This window comes from Apteryx mantelli, chromosome 13 (assembly GCF_036417845.1).
Source record: "Apteryx mantelli isolate bAptMan1 chromosome 13, bAptMan1.hap1, whole genome shotgun sequence".
NCBI classification, from domain to species: domain Eukaryota; kingdom Metazoa; phylum Chordata; class Aves; order Apterygiformes; family Apterygidae; genus Apteryx; species Apteryx mantelli.
This window is the reverse complement of record NC_089990.1, coordinates 21,210,222-21,223,929: the sequence shown is the minus strand read 5'-3', so window position 1 is coordinate 21,223,929 and position 13,708 is coordinate 21,210,222. Positions and strand designations below refer to the sequence as shown.

The following is a 13,708-nucleotide window of genomic DNA, read 5'->3' as shown; positions in this document are numbered from 1 at the left end:
TCTTCTTACTTCAGACTTTCCTACTGCACACCTTGCATTTACTATACTGTTTTCATCAAGATTCGGATGCTACAAAGACCGAATTTGCCAAGAGAAACTGCCAGCTGCCTTGCAAACACTGAAGTGCACACTGAAACTGCAAAAGGGACATTTTAAAAATTTACCTCCAAAAGTCAATGCCAAAAAAAGGACACTATATTGTTGGGGTGAGATTGGAGTCCACAGGCAGCAGGTAATATATTTTCTTGTAGATACAACAACTCACAGTCTCACCAGCCAGCCCTGCCTGTGCAGAAAGAAGTACTGAGGGAGTCTAGATGCTTTTTGTTTCAGACTAGAAGTTACTGAAAAGAAACCTAAACAGGGAAGGTTTAGCTCAACTGAGATCCCAGCTGTACCCCTGGGAGGGTACTGGACTCTTCCCACAGCAGAATAAAGATGCATCAGCTATAAGCCATCATTACTGTAGGGAAAGAATGAGGAGTCGCATTTTGATTTGAGGGATAAATTCAGAGTAGTTCCAAGGTAATTAGCCTCAACCAGCTACGCAGATGTGGCAAAACTGTCAGCTTACGAGCTTCAACATGACTATTGCTTGGGGGATAGGAAGAAAAAAATAGTTGGGAGACACTCTAAAATTATGCTTTAAGCCAATTAAAAAGGGATATGAAAAAACTTGACGTAATTCCAGATACTCTAATAATAGTTCACAAGTATTTAGGAAACCAGGGATAGAGACAATTTTACGGCATACAGAAGTCATTTACATTTCTGGAATTTCTTCCTGAAACCTAGATATTTATAATAGAAATTACAGGGAGTGAAGCTAGGATATTTACATAGCTGTGGTACGCTCATGAAACAAGACAAAAAAAAGGATTAAAATAAAAATTCAGAAAAATAGTAGTTCGACAGTCCATTAAAGAAAAAATATAAACCAGATTTTTATAAATGTGTTTTGTTGCATAAATACACGTAAGCATCTGGCCATAACATTTGCAAAAACTAGGATGCTCCAGCAAGTGTCAAACTACAATATCTGAACCCGAGTGGTTTGATACTACAAGCACCAGAAACTGTAATGGAAGATAACTTGATACTGAGAACAACAACAACAACAACACCTAGCTACTGAGGCAAAGTATTCATAAGAGAAGACCCCATGATATTACAAGCTATCTGAATTGGTTCCTGATAATTTTCATGCTCTAGCACAGTATTTATAATAGCACTACTTCAACATGACAAAGCACCAAGGTATAAAAACTTATTCTTCAGCCATGAAGGAGAGAAACATTACTGTTTAAGTTACCTCTCTCCCTCTTTATCATCATGTACACCCGATTATCATTAAAGAGAGAATGAAATATTAAAGGGGATGGGTCAACTTTTCAATGGCAGCGTGACACCTAAAGAGAAAGGCAAGTACTGAGCAGGATTTACAAGAACATAAAATAGGAGTTAGGTGTTTAATCTGCTTGACTTGTTAATTCTGTAGGCACTAAGTAAACCTAGCTTTAAATCCATCTTCCTGTAAGTAGGAAAGCAGAGGCTTGAGACTCTAAATGCAAGGTCTCAGCACTTTCTTGATATGGTATGCTCTGAAGTTGTCATTCATGGAAAGGATTTATTTCAGCTAATGTAACACTTCTTACTAGCAAGATGGTCAACTGGTTAAGAGCCCTAGCTCACACAATTTGGCTGATTAAAGGCAAGAGAGTGTTAAAAAAAAAAAAAGTTATCACCCATACCTGTCCCAGTTTTTAAGCTACCGAATCCCACCTCTCACTGTGGATTTGGCAGTAGAGGCATGTTCTTGTTTCCTGCTGTTGCTGTGAAATCAGCAAGGGGCTAATACAGTCAGCTGCGGGTGGCTGCTTACAAGCAGATTCGCAGGTGAGTGTCCTTAGTACTACTAGAAGATGAGCAGCAGGAGGTAGCGCTGCAACAAACAGACGTATTATTCTTCCCTTTTCTAGATGATAAGATAAAAATAACAGCAAGTTGCCTTGGATACTAATAACAGCCAACTGAAATTCTTCCTCAGCTTAAAGCATACTGACAAACTTAACAGAATTAAAGCTATAGTATCTAATTCAGATCAAGTTCAAAACAAAAATACACCAGCCAACCACAAACAGCAGTGTTAAAGGTATATTTTAATACTGAAGTACAAGAAAATAAAAAAAGAAAAATCCCTTCTGATATCATCTGTAATTTACAAAATACACTGGAATTTCTTCCAAACAGCATCTCTTTAGTCTTGCAAAAGCAGTAACAATCCAGCTTCAACAGTCAGCCATTTGCCAGGGCTGTAAGTAAACCTTTCAGAATACACGGCCACTTTCCTGCAGTTCAGGCCAACACTTATGAAGCATGGATGCTAACCATGTACTTTTTCATACTAAAGTAGTTAAAATTTGACAATTTCCAACTATTTCTTAGCAATCTGTAGTCACTGCTGGGGAAGAAAAATGCTGATCTTGACTCATGTCTGCATAGAATTTTATTGTGAGAAATAGTGAAGGAAATAAGGACCCCTGAGGATTTTCCTGAGAAGTTTCCCCCAAGACTCAGGGCTCCTTTAATATTATACATTCAAAAGGCCCAAAAATGTCATGACTATCTCAGACTTTTTTTTTTTTAAAACACTTTGTAAGGGGCTATGTATTTCTTGTATCTGCATACAAAGGCAAGGTATCCAAAATCCCTTTCAAGCTGGGGCGTTAGAAGCTGTTCTTGCCAGGACCCTGTGCACTGAGGTCATATTGAGGTAGTATATTAGAAACCCACAATTCATTTGAGTCTTCAGAGTTGCACCCCTCACACTGTGATCAACAAGCCCCTTCTGAAGTTCTCCTTTAAAAGGCCATGAATTAACCACATGCAGTAACTGAAGAGCTGCTTCCCAGCAGATTTGTGTACCTTAATCTGAATGGCTAGAACCCCATGGGCCCACTCATCTAGAACAGTATAACATGTTCCCAGTTATTTTGAGCTGATCTGCATCTAAGGTGCGGTGGAGAAAGCTGGTCCCTCCGAACCTGAGCCACACATTTCTATCACAGCTACACAAATACTCATCCTGCAAAATAATTTTTTAATCACAGTGCTGATTTGGCTGAGAATGAACCTAGTTTGCAAAGAGATCCATTTTCAGTGAGATCAGTTCACTGACAGCTCTAAGCATGGTCACACAAGCACTGGAGAGAAAGGGGAATACCTAAGTAAGGGGAGGTGAGAAAGCACATTTTGGTAGCAGCATGTACTACCCCTTTAAAGTAAAGCCACAGTAGTCCCAGGCTGCATGTCCTCTTAGTCCCTAAGATGCAGGCTGCTTGCTGTAGCCCTTGGCTCTCCTTCCAACATTGAATATTGGCCCAAGTCTCTAGGGAGCTGATCTCATCGGCATTGCTGGATCTTGTTTTCAGCTGTTGTAACAATAGCCAATAAGCTACAAGTCTTGCTGGGAGGAGTCACTTTTTTTTCCTTTTTTTCTCTCCTTTAGCTGGCTTTTATTTGTGAACTAGCTTTAAGCAGTGAGGCAGGTTGATCTCACAAGTGCCAGCCATCATCCAGTTCCTTAAGTGAGAAGCAATTAAGCATTTCTCTTTCCTTCTCTTAAGCTGCTGCATGCAGCAGTTTATGCACTCACTTTAGTGTTTTTCATCACTGAGCACAGATTTTTTTTTTTTGGGGGGGGGGGAGGGGGAAGTGAGGAACAGCACTCCAGCTATTAGCTGTGATCAGTTTTTATTGACATCTCCAGTAAGCTCTTCCTTTCCCATCATTTGAAACACATTACTGCAGTTTACACCACCCATTTTATACATTTAATTTTAGTAAGGTGGGCCCGAGCAGAGGATGAAAGCCTTGAGAAAGCTTTTTACTTTTGCCAGCCATTGCACTATAGGCTTTCCGTAAAGCTTATGGTGCTTTGATCCTCCAACACAATGTCTTAGTGATGCTACAAGGGCTCACGGCAGAGGCAGAGTTAAACATAAGCCATTGACATCATGCAGGCAGTTAAATAAGAGCAGTGGTTACCCAAGGCAGACAAGAAAAAGTTTTCCTATTTGTTACAGCTCAATTTGTATTACTTGGCTTGATCTGTCAGAAGTTGGATATCCTGAAGGGAATGCTAAGATGCTTAGGAAGAGGGCTCCTTTTGAGTATCAAAAAGGACTCGCTAGGCTCTGCTAAGCAGAGCAGCACCTCAGTTGACCTGAGGCAAGCGAACAGTGACTTGGATGCAGGAGCTAGATGCCAGAAGCGAAATGCAGTGGAACGGACGTGCAGGGCTTCGCTGAGTGCTTTTGACATTGCTTCTCCTGTCTTCCTAACACCACACAAGCTTCTGTAATCCCAATTTCCAGCCGTTCTACAAATGCATTGTCACACTCCCACTGGGAGAATCAGGGAGGGGAGATAATTTAAAGAACTCCTTGCCTAATGCTGCTCATATGCCAGTGGGGCAAGGGGAGCTACAGAGTTTAACTCCCAGTTCTGAGGTGACTGGCAGAGGAAGCAGAAATGCCAAGTATCAAATACATTGCAAAAACCTGAAGCTTGTTGTTGTAGCAGTGACTTACATTTGGCTAGAGTAAAGAATAGTTGCACAAAGGCTGGGTCAAAGATAATACCAGGTTTGGAAACTTGCATCAAATGTATGTGTAAGTGGTACACTGCTACAGACCCACTTAATCATCTGAAAACAGCTTTAAGTGTCTTGCAGGAATACAAGATTCCAGAACAAGTCTACAACAAACAACAACAAAAAACCCTACACACATTTACAGAAGGCAGCATTATGGATGACAGTGACTGAGAGACCTCTTGTGGCTCCCCAGAGCTGAATTGGGGAAAAAAGCCAATGTGTCTAAATACTGAGGCTTTGTAATTATGGGCAAATAATGTAGTGGGGGTGTGATCAAACCAGTTCCACAGGCAAGGCACCATATTTAAGAACTACAGACTTTGCTTTTTATTGCCTCTTGACACAAGGTACCACCAGTGCTCCGCAAGCTTCTGAAGGGCTGGTGAAAGTCTGGCATGCCTCAGGATTATGCAGTGTATAACTTTACTTAGCTGAAGAAGGAATCACAGTGCCTGTATTTCAAAGTGGTTCTAGGGATGGAAACCTGCATTATATCTGCCTATTGGTTTAAGAAGTGACAGTCTCAAATATCCCCTCCCCAAAGAGCTCATGGCCATACAAGAAAGTACAGACAAGGCAACAGTCCTACCATAGGTGAAGCTTTGTTTTCCTTTGTGCCCCCCTCCTTTCTTAATTACTACACTTTTATCAGTCCGCCGCCCTCTAAAAGTTTCCCAGGGAAGATGCAGAACCATTACAGAAATATTTGGTCAGACACAAGGCTTGTTTTACTGGAGCTTTCCCCTGCCACCATCCCTTCTCTTCACAAAAGGTTACCAAGTCTCTCTCTCCCGCCCTGGGCTAGCTATAATTTGCCCCAGAAAAGGGCCGGAGGTTGGGAACTGAATTGAGGAGAGCCTGCAGCTCTCCTTAGTGATTGGCTGGGACAGTCTGGAGGGGCACAAACAAACCCCACAATACATAATGCCCGTTAAGAGTTTGATCTCGAGTGAGGCTCTCATACCTCAGTGGTTGGCTATATTTGGACAAGAAACCCCTGACTCCAAAACAAACAGCCCTAAGATAGTCACCTTTCTCTAGGAAAGAGTATTTCAGTATCATTAAGTGACACTGAAGGAGTGGAATGTACTAACTGTGGTATGGTCCCTGCATATAACAGTTGCATAGAAAGAAAGTAGAATCACTAGGAGAAAAGAATCATCTATTTTACTTAGAATGCCAAAAGCTGTACTTCTCATTTCCCCTGCCTCTCCACCCCCCCCTTATCCACACCAACCAGGCAATAGCCCCTTGCTCACTGAATTCACAAAATAGCTGCGACTTGCAGAAAAAGGCCAACTGAGAACTACAGATAGGTTCTCCAAAGTTGCAGCTGTTATGATTGCATTTGGAATGTAAACCTAAAGTTCAAATGTCTTTAAACTAAAGATGAAATAATTCTGTGACTAGGATTCATCTGGTTTGGCCATCCACCATTTGAAGACCCTGTAGGAATGTATCAAGTAGGTTCAGATTTTGGCTAACCAAATCTAATGCAGAGTACTTGTTATCAAGGGAATATTCTTCACCAGCTATGTAAATTAGGAATATACACAATGAACTAATGCAAGTAAATGCCAAGGAATGAGCTCATCTGTTCGGAGACACCTGGATGGTAGGTGTGGCTCCATGAGTTACTCTGAACATTGGACATCTGCCTTGTTCAACCTCAGCCAATAGTAAAACTCTGTCAGCACATTAGGATGCTCGTATAGTGATTGAGTATTTTACATCACTTTGGTTCATCTGAGGTTACACTTGTTTATATAACTTCAAAACCACCTTTGAAACGTGTCAGAAATTAAATCTAGAGCACCCAAAAGCCCAAACCCACAGTAAGCCCAAGCTATACCTTCCTAGAATCATGCTGAAAGACGTTAAGTGCTCTGATATGACAAGCTTATCAGACTTTAATTTCACATCTTTAAGAAGTCTCCACTGTATCTCAAGCAAACTGTCTGCAGGACGATGAATGGAAGTGTTACATGGGAACTATTTAAACAGAATTTACTTACAATTAGGTTCCCTCACTTGAGAAAGGGCCTGATTCAGGCAAGTACTAAGCTGAGCATCTATATCCTATTGTAACTAAAGGGAACAGCAGGTGCTCAGCACTTCTTTAAAGGAAATTGCTTGCTTGCAGTACCAGCTACCCAGGTTTAATAATTCTGGCCACAGTACTTTCAAGTACTTCTGTTGTCCACTCTCTCCCCCTTGAAATACTGAGGGGGGAGGGGGGGAAGGGAAGGCAGAAGAAAGATGTACCAGAAGATCAGAATCTTCATTACTACCAACAGTCCAAATTCTACAATTTTGTTTCACCTAGTACAGGAGCATAACAGAGTAGAACTGTTTTAAGAGCAGTAATTCTGAAGGGCTCTTAAGAAAAAAAAGTGTCTAAAGTTTGGAGATTATAGAAAGGTTATCAGCTACTAGAGGAAAATGCATAGCATGCATTAAATATAATATTACCAGGATAAGCACAAGGCAGTTATTCATGATTGCCATGTAAGGAATTTGGGGAAAAGCATTATCTGGTTTGTTCTAAGAAGAGTGTGTGTGACAAAAGATAAATAGCTCCCTTTAAAGTAGGTGGCTTCTACACCTCTTGATTTTATTAAGATCTGTAAAGCCATAAGAAATACTGGTACAAAACATGAAGGAATGCACAAAAATATTGAACTTGGGCAGTAAGACTGGAAGTCGCAGAGCTGCATGGAAGCAGGAAAGCTTTGAGATTTCAATACAAGTCTTCTGGCCTCAGGACGCTGGCTGGGCAGCCCGAACAGCCTGTTGCACTGAATGAACCATGCAAGTTTTGTTAGTCTGCTTGATCAGAGAATACACTTTTAGCTATCAACCAAATACCTGCTTGAGTGACAGCTGTGGTTGTTGGGAGAGCTGTATCTGAACTGTATCACCTCCACAGTCCAGCTGAACATCTAGACAGCAACAGGGTGAACTTAGTATACAAATACGAGTTATGAGGCAGGAACAGTGCAAGTTTAGAGTATACTAGCTACTGTGTTAACCACTTATGAGCAGGCAATGCAAGGAAAGTGGGGTAAGCAACCTGTGGTTTTAAACTCCCACTAAAGTATTACTAGAAAAACCACAACTACAAATCCACACCTTAGCTTGCCCACAGTAACAGGCTAGCATAGCCAGGCCTTAGCAGTAAAAAGGAATTATTTATACTTTACTAGAATTTGTTACTTCATTGTTTCTACTCTCATATATCTGGAAAAATTACTTTGTTCCATCATTCCCCATTCTTGATAAAACAATGGGAAGAAACCCATTCTGTACACCATCAGATGGACTTGGTCTGATTCACTACCTGAAGACTTTAGTGTTATGTTGTAACAGCTATGGCTTTCTTTGATGCTGGAAGTGACATAAAAGCAGCACGCCCATAATACTGTCAAATAAAATAAGATGAGCAAGAAAAAATGCTATTAGAACGCAAGGTCTGGCAAATGGCTGGGTGGTGTGTTAGTCTGCCGCAAACAAATTAGAGATTTACCTTTTCACCTTTTACTCCACTGCAGTCACACTTGGATAAAGATGTGCACCCATGGCAAGCCTTTAAAGACAAAGAAAAAATTTTATGTTTTTAAATCAGCATAAGACAATATGTCTGCAATATTATTACAAAAGTTAGTCTAAAACCTTAAGCCTAAGAAGTCTGAGCATGCATAAGGGCTAAATGACAAAGTGGATACAGTTTACTGAAAGTTCAATCACTTATTGAGACTTGTGCCTGTACTTGTTACAGTTCCCCTGACCATTGCGTATTTTTACATCTATGCTTAAACACAATCCAACATATCACTCCTTGTTTAAGAGAAAAGTTTCAACAAAACAGGCTTCTAGGCATATGCCTCCACCTTGCAAGGAGTCCGATTATGGCTCTCACCAGTAGATGTCAGGTCTTGCACAGGAGTTTAACTAAGTCTAAAGCTTAAGAGCATACTTATACAGGTACTAGAAAGATGCTTACTACATAATTAATCCTTCCCTCCACAGCCCAGTTATGGAGGAAAGATTTTTTTGAAAACAGATTTCATCTAGCTGCATTCATGCTCCAGCCCCAAGCATGACAAAACAGCTAGAACAGTCCATAACATAAGGGGAGAGACAGGAAGATATTTTGGAGGTCAGAAGAGGGAAACAAGAAAGCTTGATCTAGAAGGAAAATCCAAATCAGGTGACTCTTCAGTATCACATCTGCTCAGTTTATATCCCTCTCCCCATCATCTTATATTCATTAGATTTCCATGTTACTTTCAGAAAGATGAGCAGACTAGCATGTGTGCAAAAGGGCTATTTCTGGAATAAGCGAAACATTTTGCAGAAGAATGTCTGTACACACATATGTAGTAATCAATTTTCAAGCATCTTTATAGTTAAAAGAAGGACAATCAACATTAGAAGATACACCACCTGAAATACTTTCAACTTGTTTGGAGGACAGGCATTGCATTATACTAAGAAAGAGTACAGCACACACTTCCAAAGCTGGAGGAGCTGAGGGTTTGTGGTCCTCTTTCCTGCCTTTAAGTAATCTACAAGAACATTCTGTACAGCGAAAGTTGCAGTCAGGCAGGGACACCAGCCGGTGTCAGATCTCAAGTACACCCACACTTGCATTCTAGTCTTCATTATCACAGAAGCGTTTAGAGACATGACCCATCACCTACCTGGCATCCGGAATGCCCTGGCTCTTAGCCTAAACACATTAGCAAGCCTCAGAATGAAGACACTCAAGTAACCTAAATCACCTGGAGCTACACAAACCCTGGATAAACTAAAGCATCTTGCAGCAAAAGGCAGAGAAAAAACCCTCAGCATTGTGAGCTTTAAGTACGGCAATACCGCTACGTGATGGACTAGGGCATGTCTCCAAATGCTGCATTTGGCTTTTGTAAGTAGTTGCTAGATTTGATATATATGAAAGCTCAATTCTCGATTAACAGAAGTGACAGCACAGAGTCAATTCCCAAAGTGAAACTGATCCTTACTTGACAGTTTAGGTTTCCAAACCAGACTAGATAAAGCCCTAAGTAACACGGCCTAACCTCATAGCTGACCCTGCTTGGAGCTGGGTTGGACTAGATGACCGCCTGAAGCCCCTTTCAACCAGAGTAACCCTATTAATTCAACTTCAGGGGGCCAAAGATCCTTTTTACTTCCGAAAATAGATTTTAAAAAAGCAAGTTTCTTTAGAAAAAGTTTTAGGATTAATTCCATTAACAAAACTTCATTTAAAAGGGATTAACCTTAGTTACATGCAACATTCCCTTTCCTTGCAGTACAGTCCCAAAACAAAGAAATAGCAAGTTACCTATCTCACTGCGCAGCAGTGCTGGTTTCTTATTACAAAGATAGCACAGTGGGATCTACCGGAAAGTCTTTGCTGACTCCAAGTAGGCAAGGGGGGGGGGGGGGGGAAAAAATCAGTGCTCAAAAGACCAACTAAAAGCTTTGCAGTGGCAAAACTCACATGCTAACAGCATACCCATGGAAAGCATAATCAAGATCCTACACAGCATAAGGAGGATTCATTTACACTAGGAAACAGAAGAGACTCATTTAATCTGTCTCATATCTTTCAGAGAAGGCTTCTCATGGAAGTTTCCTGGGTTTTCAAGAGAACTGGTGGGGTGAGTGGGGAGAAAAGGAAGGTGGAGGGGGAAAATAATTACAAGATTACATTGCCACTTCACAAAACAATGAAACAAAATATTCACAAAACTGAGAAGGTAAGTTTTTAGATAGTGATAAGAAGAGTTTCTGCATTTTGACACTGTACCTCTATAGTAAAGCAGCAGAAAACCAAAGACTTGCTAAACGTTGTGCAACAACGATCCTGTCAGGATGAAGACTACCCCAAAAAACCCACAAAACCCCAAACCCACCACACCAGCACACCCACCACACAAATATGGAAGCAGGGAATAATTCACTTTGGAAGGGACCACTCAAAGCAGGGCACCTTAGAGCAGGTTGCTCAGGGCCTTGCCCCACTGCATTTTGAAAAGCTCCAAGGGTGGAGATCCCACATCCTCTTCAGGCCCCTGTTCCAGTGCCTAACAGCCCCCAGGGTGAAATTTCTCACTTCTAAGAATCTCAATTTCCTATGTAGCAACTTCTATCCACCGCCTCTTATCCTGTGCCCTATGAGAAGGGCCTGGCTCCATCCTTGCTACACACTCCCAGCTAGGTAGGGAAAGGCAGCCATAAGATCTTCCCCCTCCCCTGAAGCCTTCTTTGCTCAAGACTGAAGCAGCCTGGGTGACCCAGCTGCTCCCCACACTCCACGGGTTCCAGCCTCCCAAACCTTGGCGGCTCAGAATGAAGCAAAGGGAGAAGTGAGAGACCTTTAAGTCAGCTGGTTTAGGATCACACACTTGCTTCTGTAGATTTTGATGCCAGCTGGCAAAATCGAAGTCAGTTCTTGGAAGAGCTGACAAAGGAGCACCTTTCCCACGTACATTGACAGCAGCGGTGAATACGACTCCGAAAGATAAGAGTGCATCCTTCCCAGTATTGCAGTTTAAAAGCTAGGTTTTTATTAAGATGGCTCTAAATCTTCACATATAATTTTTAAAGAAAGTGTTTCCCTCTTATCCTATTTTTAGTTTAAAGTGCTTTAATATGTCAATACAGCTACCACCATAAAACATACTTAAAAAATTGTGATCTTCTTTCAAAGCCATTTATATATTCAGATTAGATCCTTACACTTTGAGCAAACTCTTAACATAGCCAGTTAACCTGTCCTGAGACATCAGGTGTACTCACTGAACATTTGACATACCTTTGGATATCTAATTCAGATGCATTACTTGCAGGAAAGAAATATGGTCTTTCCCAGACAGAAGCGAAGGGAAGCCAAAAGAAGTCTGCAATCAGAGAACTCTTCAAATATCCACTGCAATCAAGTGGTGGTAATTTCTGGCTTAAATCCTGGGAAGACCTATTCGCCCACAAGCTTATCAAGAAGTATTCCCTCAGCAGTCACTTATCTTCCTGTACAAAACCAGTATTTGGCAGATTGTCTGTTTCTTATCTGCATCAACTTACATCCTCACCAAATGAAGTTTTTAGAAACCAAACATTTTTGAAGAGAAAAAGCCCTGAGAATGGGGACTACATCAAGATCATTCATATCACTTACAGGTCGTATTGCCATATAGCATAAAAAAAACAAGTCAAATATGCTGACACAACAGTCAACAACAACCAGAAAGCTTAATGACCTATTCTAAATGAAAACTTGCTTCTTGTTTAGACTCTTTCAATAGTCTCAAGGCCATTTTTAACTTGGGAAAGCAGGCATAAAAATTGTGCTACAGAAGAGTATGTACTGCATAACAAGTCAGTGCAAGTTTGTCAGCCACTCAGCAGCCACAGGCTAGAGACTTCCGATATCACAAGTTTATTTCTGTATCTTACATTAATGTTAAAAAAAATGCAGGCTCCATACTATGCATAGCTATGCTTGGAATTTCTTCTGCACATAAACAATAAGTTATCTACACCTCAGTCAAGCAAAGACAGCAAATACAATGGCTCTACAACATTTTAAGTATAGAAAACCTAAGCCAAGACCAAGATTTAGATGGCTACTATCAGTTTGCCATACTTGGTTAGAGCTAAACCATCAGCAGTTCTGAAAATTAAGTGACTTGCTGGGTTTTCAGACCTGAAAAATTAAGTGACTTCAAAGCTCAGAGGAACACCAAGTTACACTTGGTACATTTGTTCTGTTTCTCCCACTCGTAACAACAAAGTCGCCTGCCTTGCATTAGCCAGCCATAAGCCTTCATTAGCAGTTCAATTCCTAGCTCTGGCCATTAGGACACACACACTGCAGACCATACGTGACAGGAAAGACGCTGAAAAATATTGGATGTAACAGTGTTTTGGCTTGATCATAAAAAATTAGTCACTTAACCTCCATGCTCATTAAGATCTTCTAGTCTTGGACTGCAGGAGGATGGACAAGAAGCAGGAGCAGGTTGTAAGAACATGATCAAATGGCTTAGATTTGCTTCTTACCTGCAGTATTGTTTCCACACACCCCACCACCCCCAGGTATCTGTAAGTGTGAACTCGCCTAAAATTACTGTCATTTCCTTTGCTGTGACTTTTGCATAGCAAGACACAATCGAGGGCTTTAATTAATCTATTGGAGTTTAGCTAATCCTTTCACTGGATTTTCCTGACAGCTTCTACCCTATTGAACTACTGTGTTGAGAGCAAGTTCTTTTCATTAGTGTATAAAAGGAGGGATGGCATTGGTTTTCTGGTCAAAGGATAACTTTTCTAAAACAAGCTCAGCCTTCTGCATCTTACACAGACTGAGGAAACTTTTATACCACCAACAGAATGGTTTTTTTTTTTTTTATATGCTTTTCAGTTTGGAGAAGAAACTACACATTTCAAATCAGACACTTTTTACTCTTGGCCACAGGTTTGTTACAGTCAGCTCAGTGAAAAGAATAAGATTATCCTCAAAGTTTGTTTTGGTTAGAAACCTGCCCTATGCATTAGGCACATTCCCCCTCCTTGTTCATCAGGTCCAGAGATGTGAATGACAAGGGAATTTCAACACATTCTCCCCCCACCCCCAAGAGCTGCAATTCACAACAGTATTAGCCAAAATATCCACAAAAAGACAGGTAGATGAATACTGTTCCTGGAGAGAACAGCAACGTGGGACTTTTTTAGAGTGTGAGGAAAAAGGAGAACCTCATCTGTTGAACACTAAGAGCAAGTTAGTAAAAGTTACACAGGATTGGTTAATACCTTCAGATGAATTACTCTGATTTTATATCAAATTCAGTCAGACTCAAAGTAACCCAGCACAACTTAAGCAATGCAGGGTTGCAAAACTAAAAAAAGTAGATAGGAAGTGTAGCTGTGCTTTGGAAGTGATTTATTATTACATGCAGCCAGCAACAAGGAAACTAAATGAAATTACCTGCCGGGTGAGGGGTAAGGAGCATCATAAAAAAACAAATAAAAGCTTACACTAGTATT

At 40.8% G+C, this 13,708-nt stretch overlaps 1 protein-coding gene across 1 annotated transcript in view; it reads right to left on the bottom strand.

The window, feature by feature from the left end:
• Positions 1–13,708, bottom strand: part of COL4A5 (collagen type IV alpha 5 chain) — an 88,501-nt gene that overhangs the window by 55,929 nt on the left and 18,864 nt on the right. Inside the window, exon 2 of the mRNA XM_067304308.1 lies at positions 8,184–8,243. Coding sequence (XP_067160409.1) covers positions 8,184–8,243 — 60 coding nt within the window. The remainder of the gene's footprint in view (positions 1–8,183; positions 8,244–13,708) is intronic.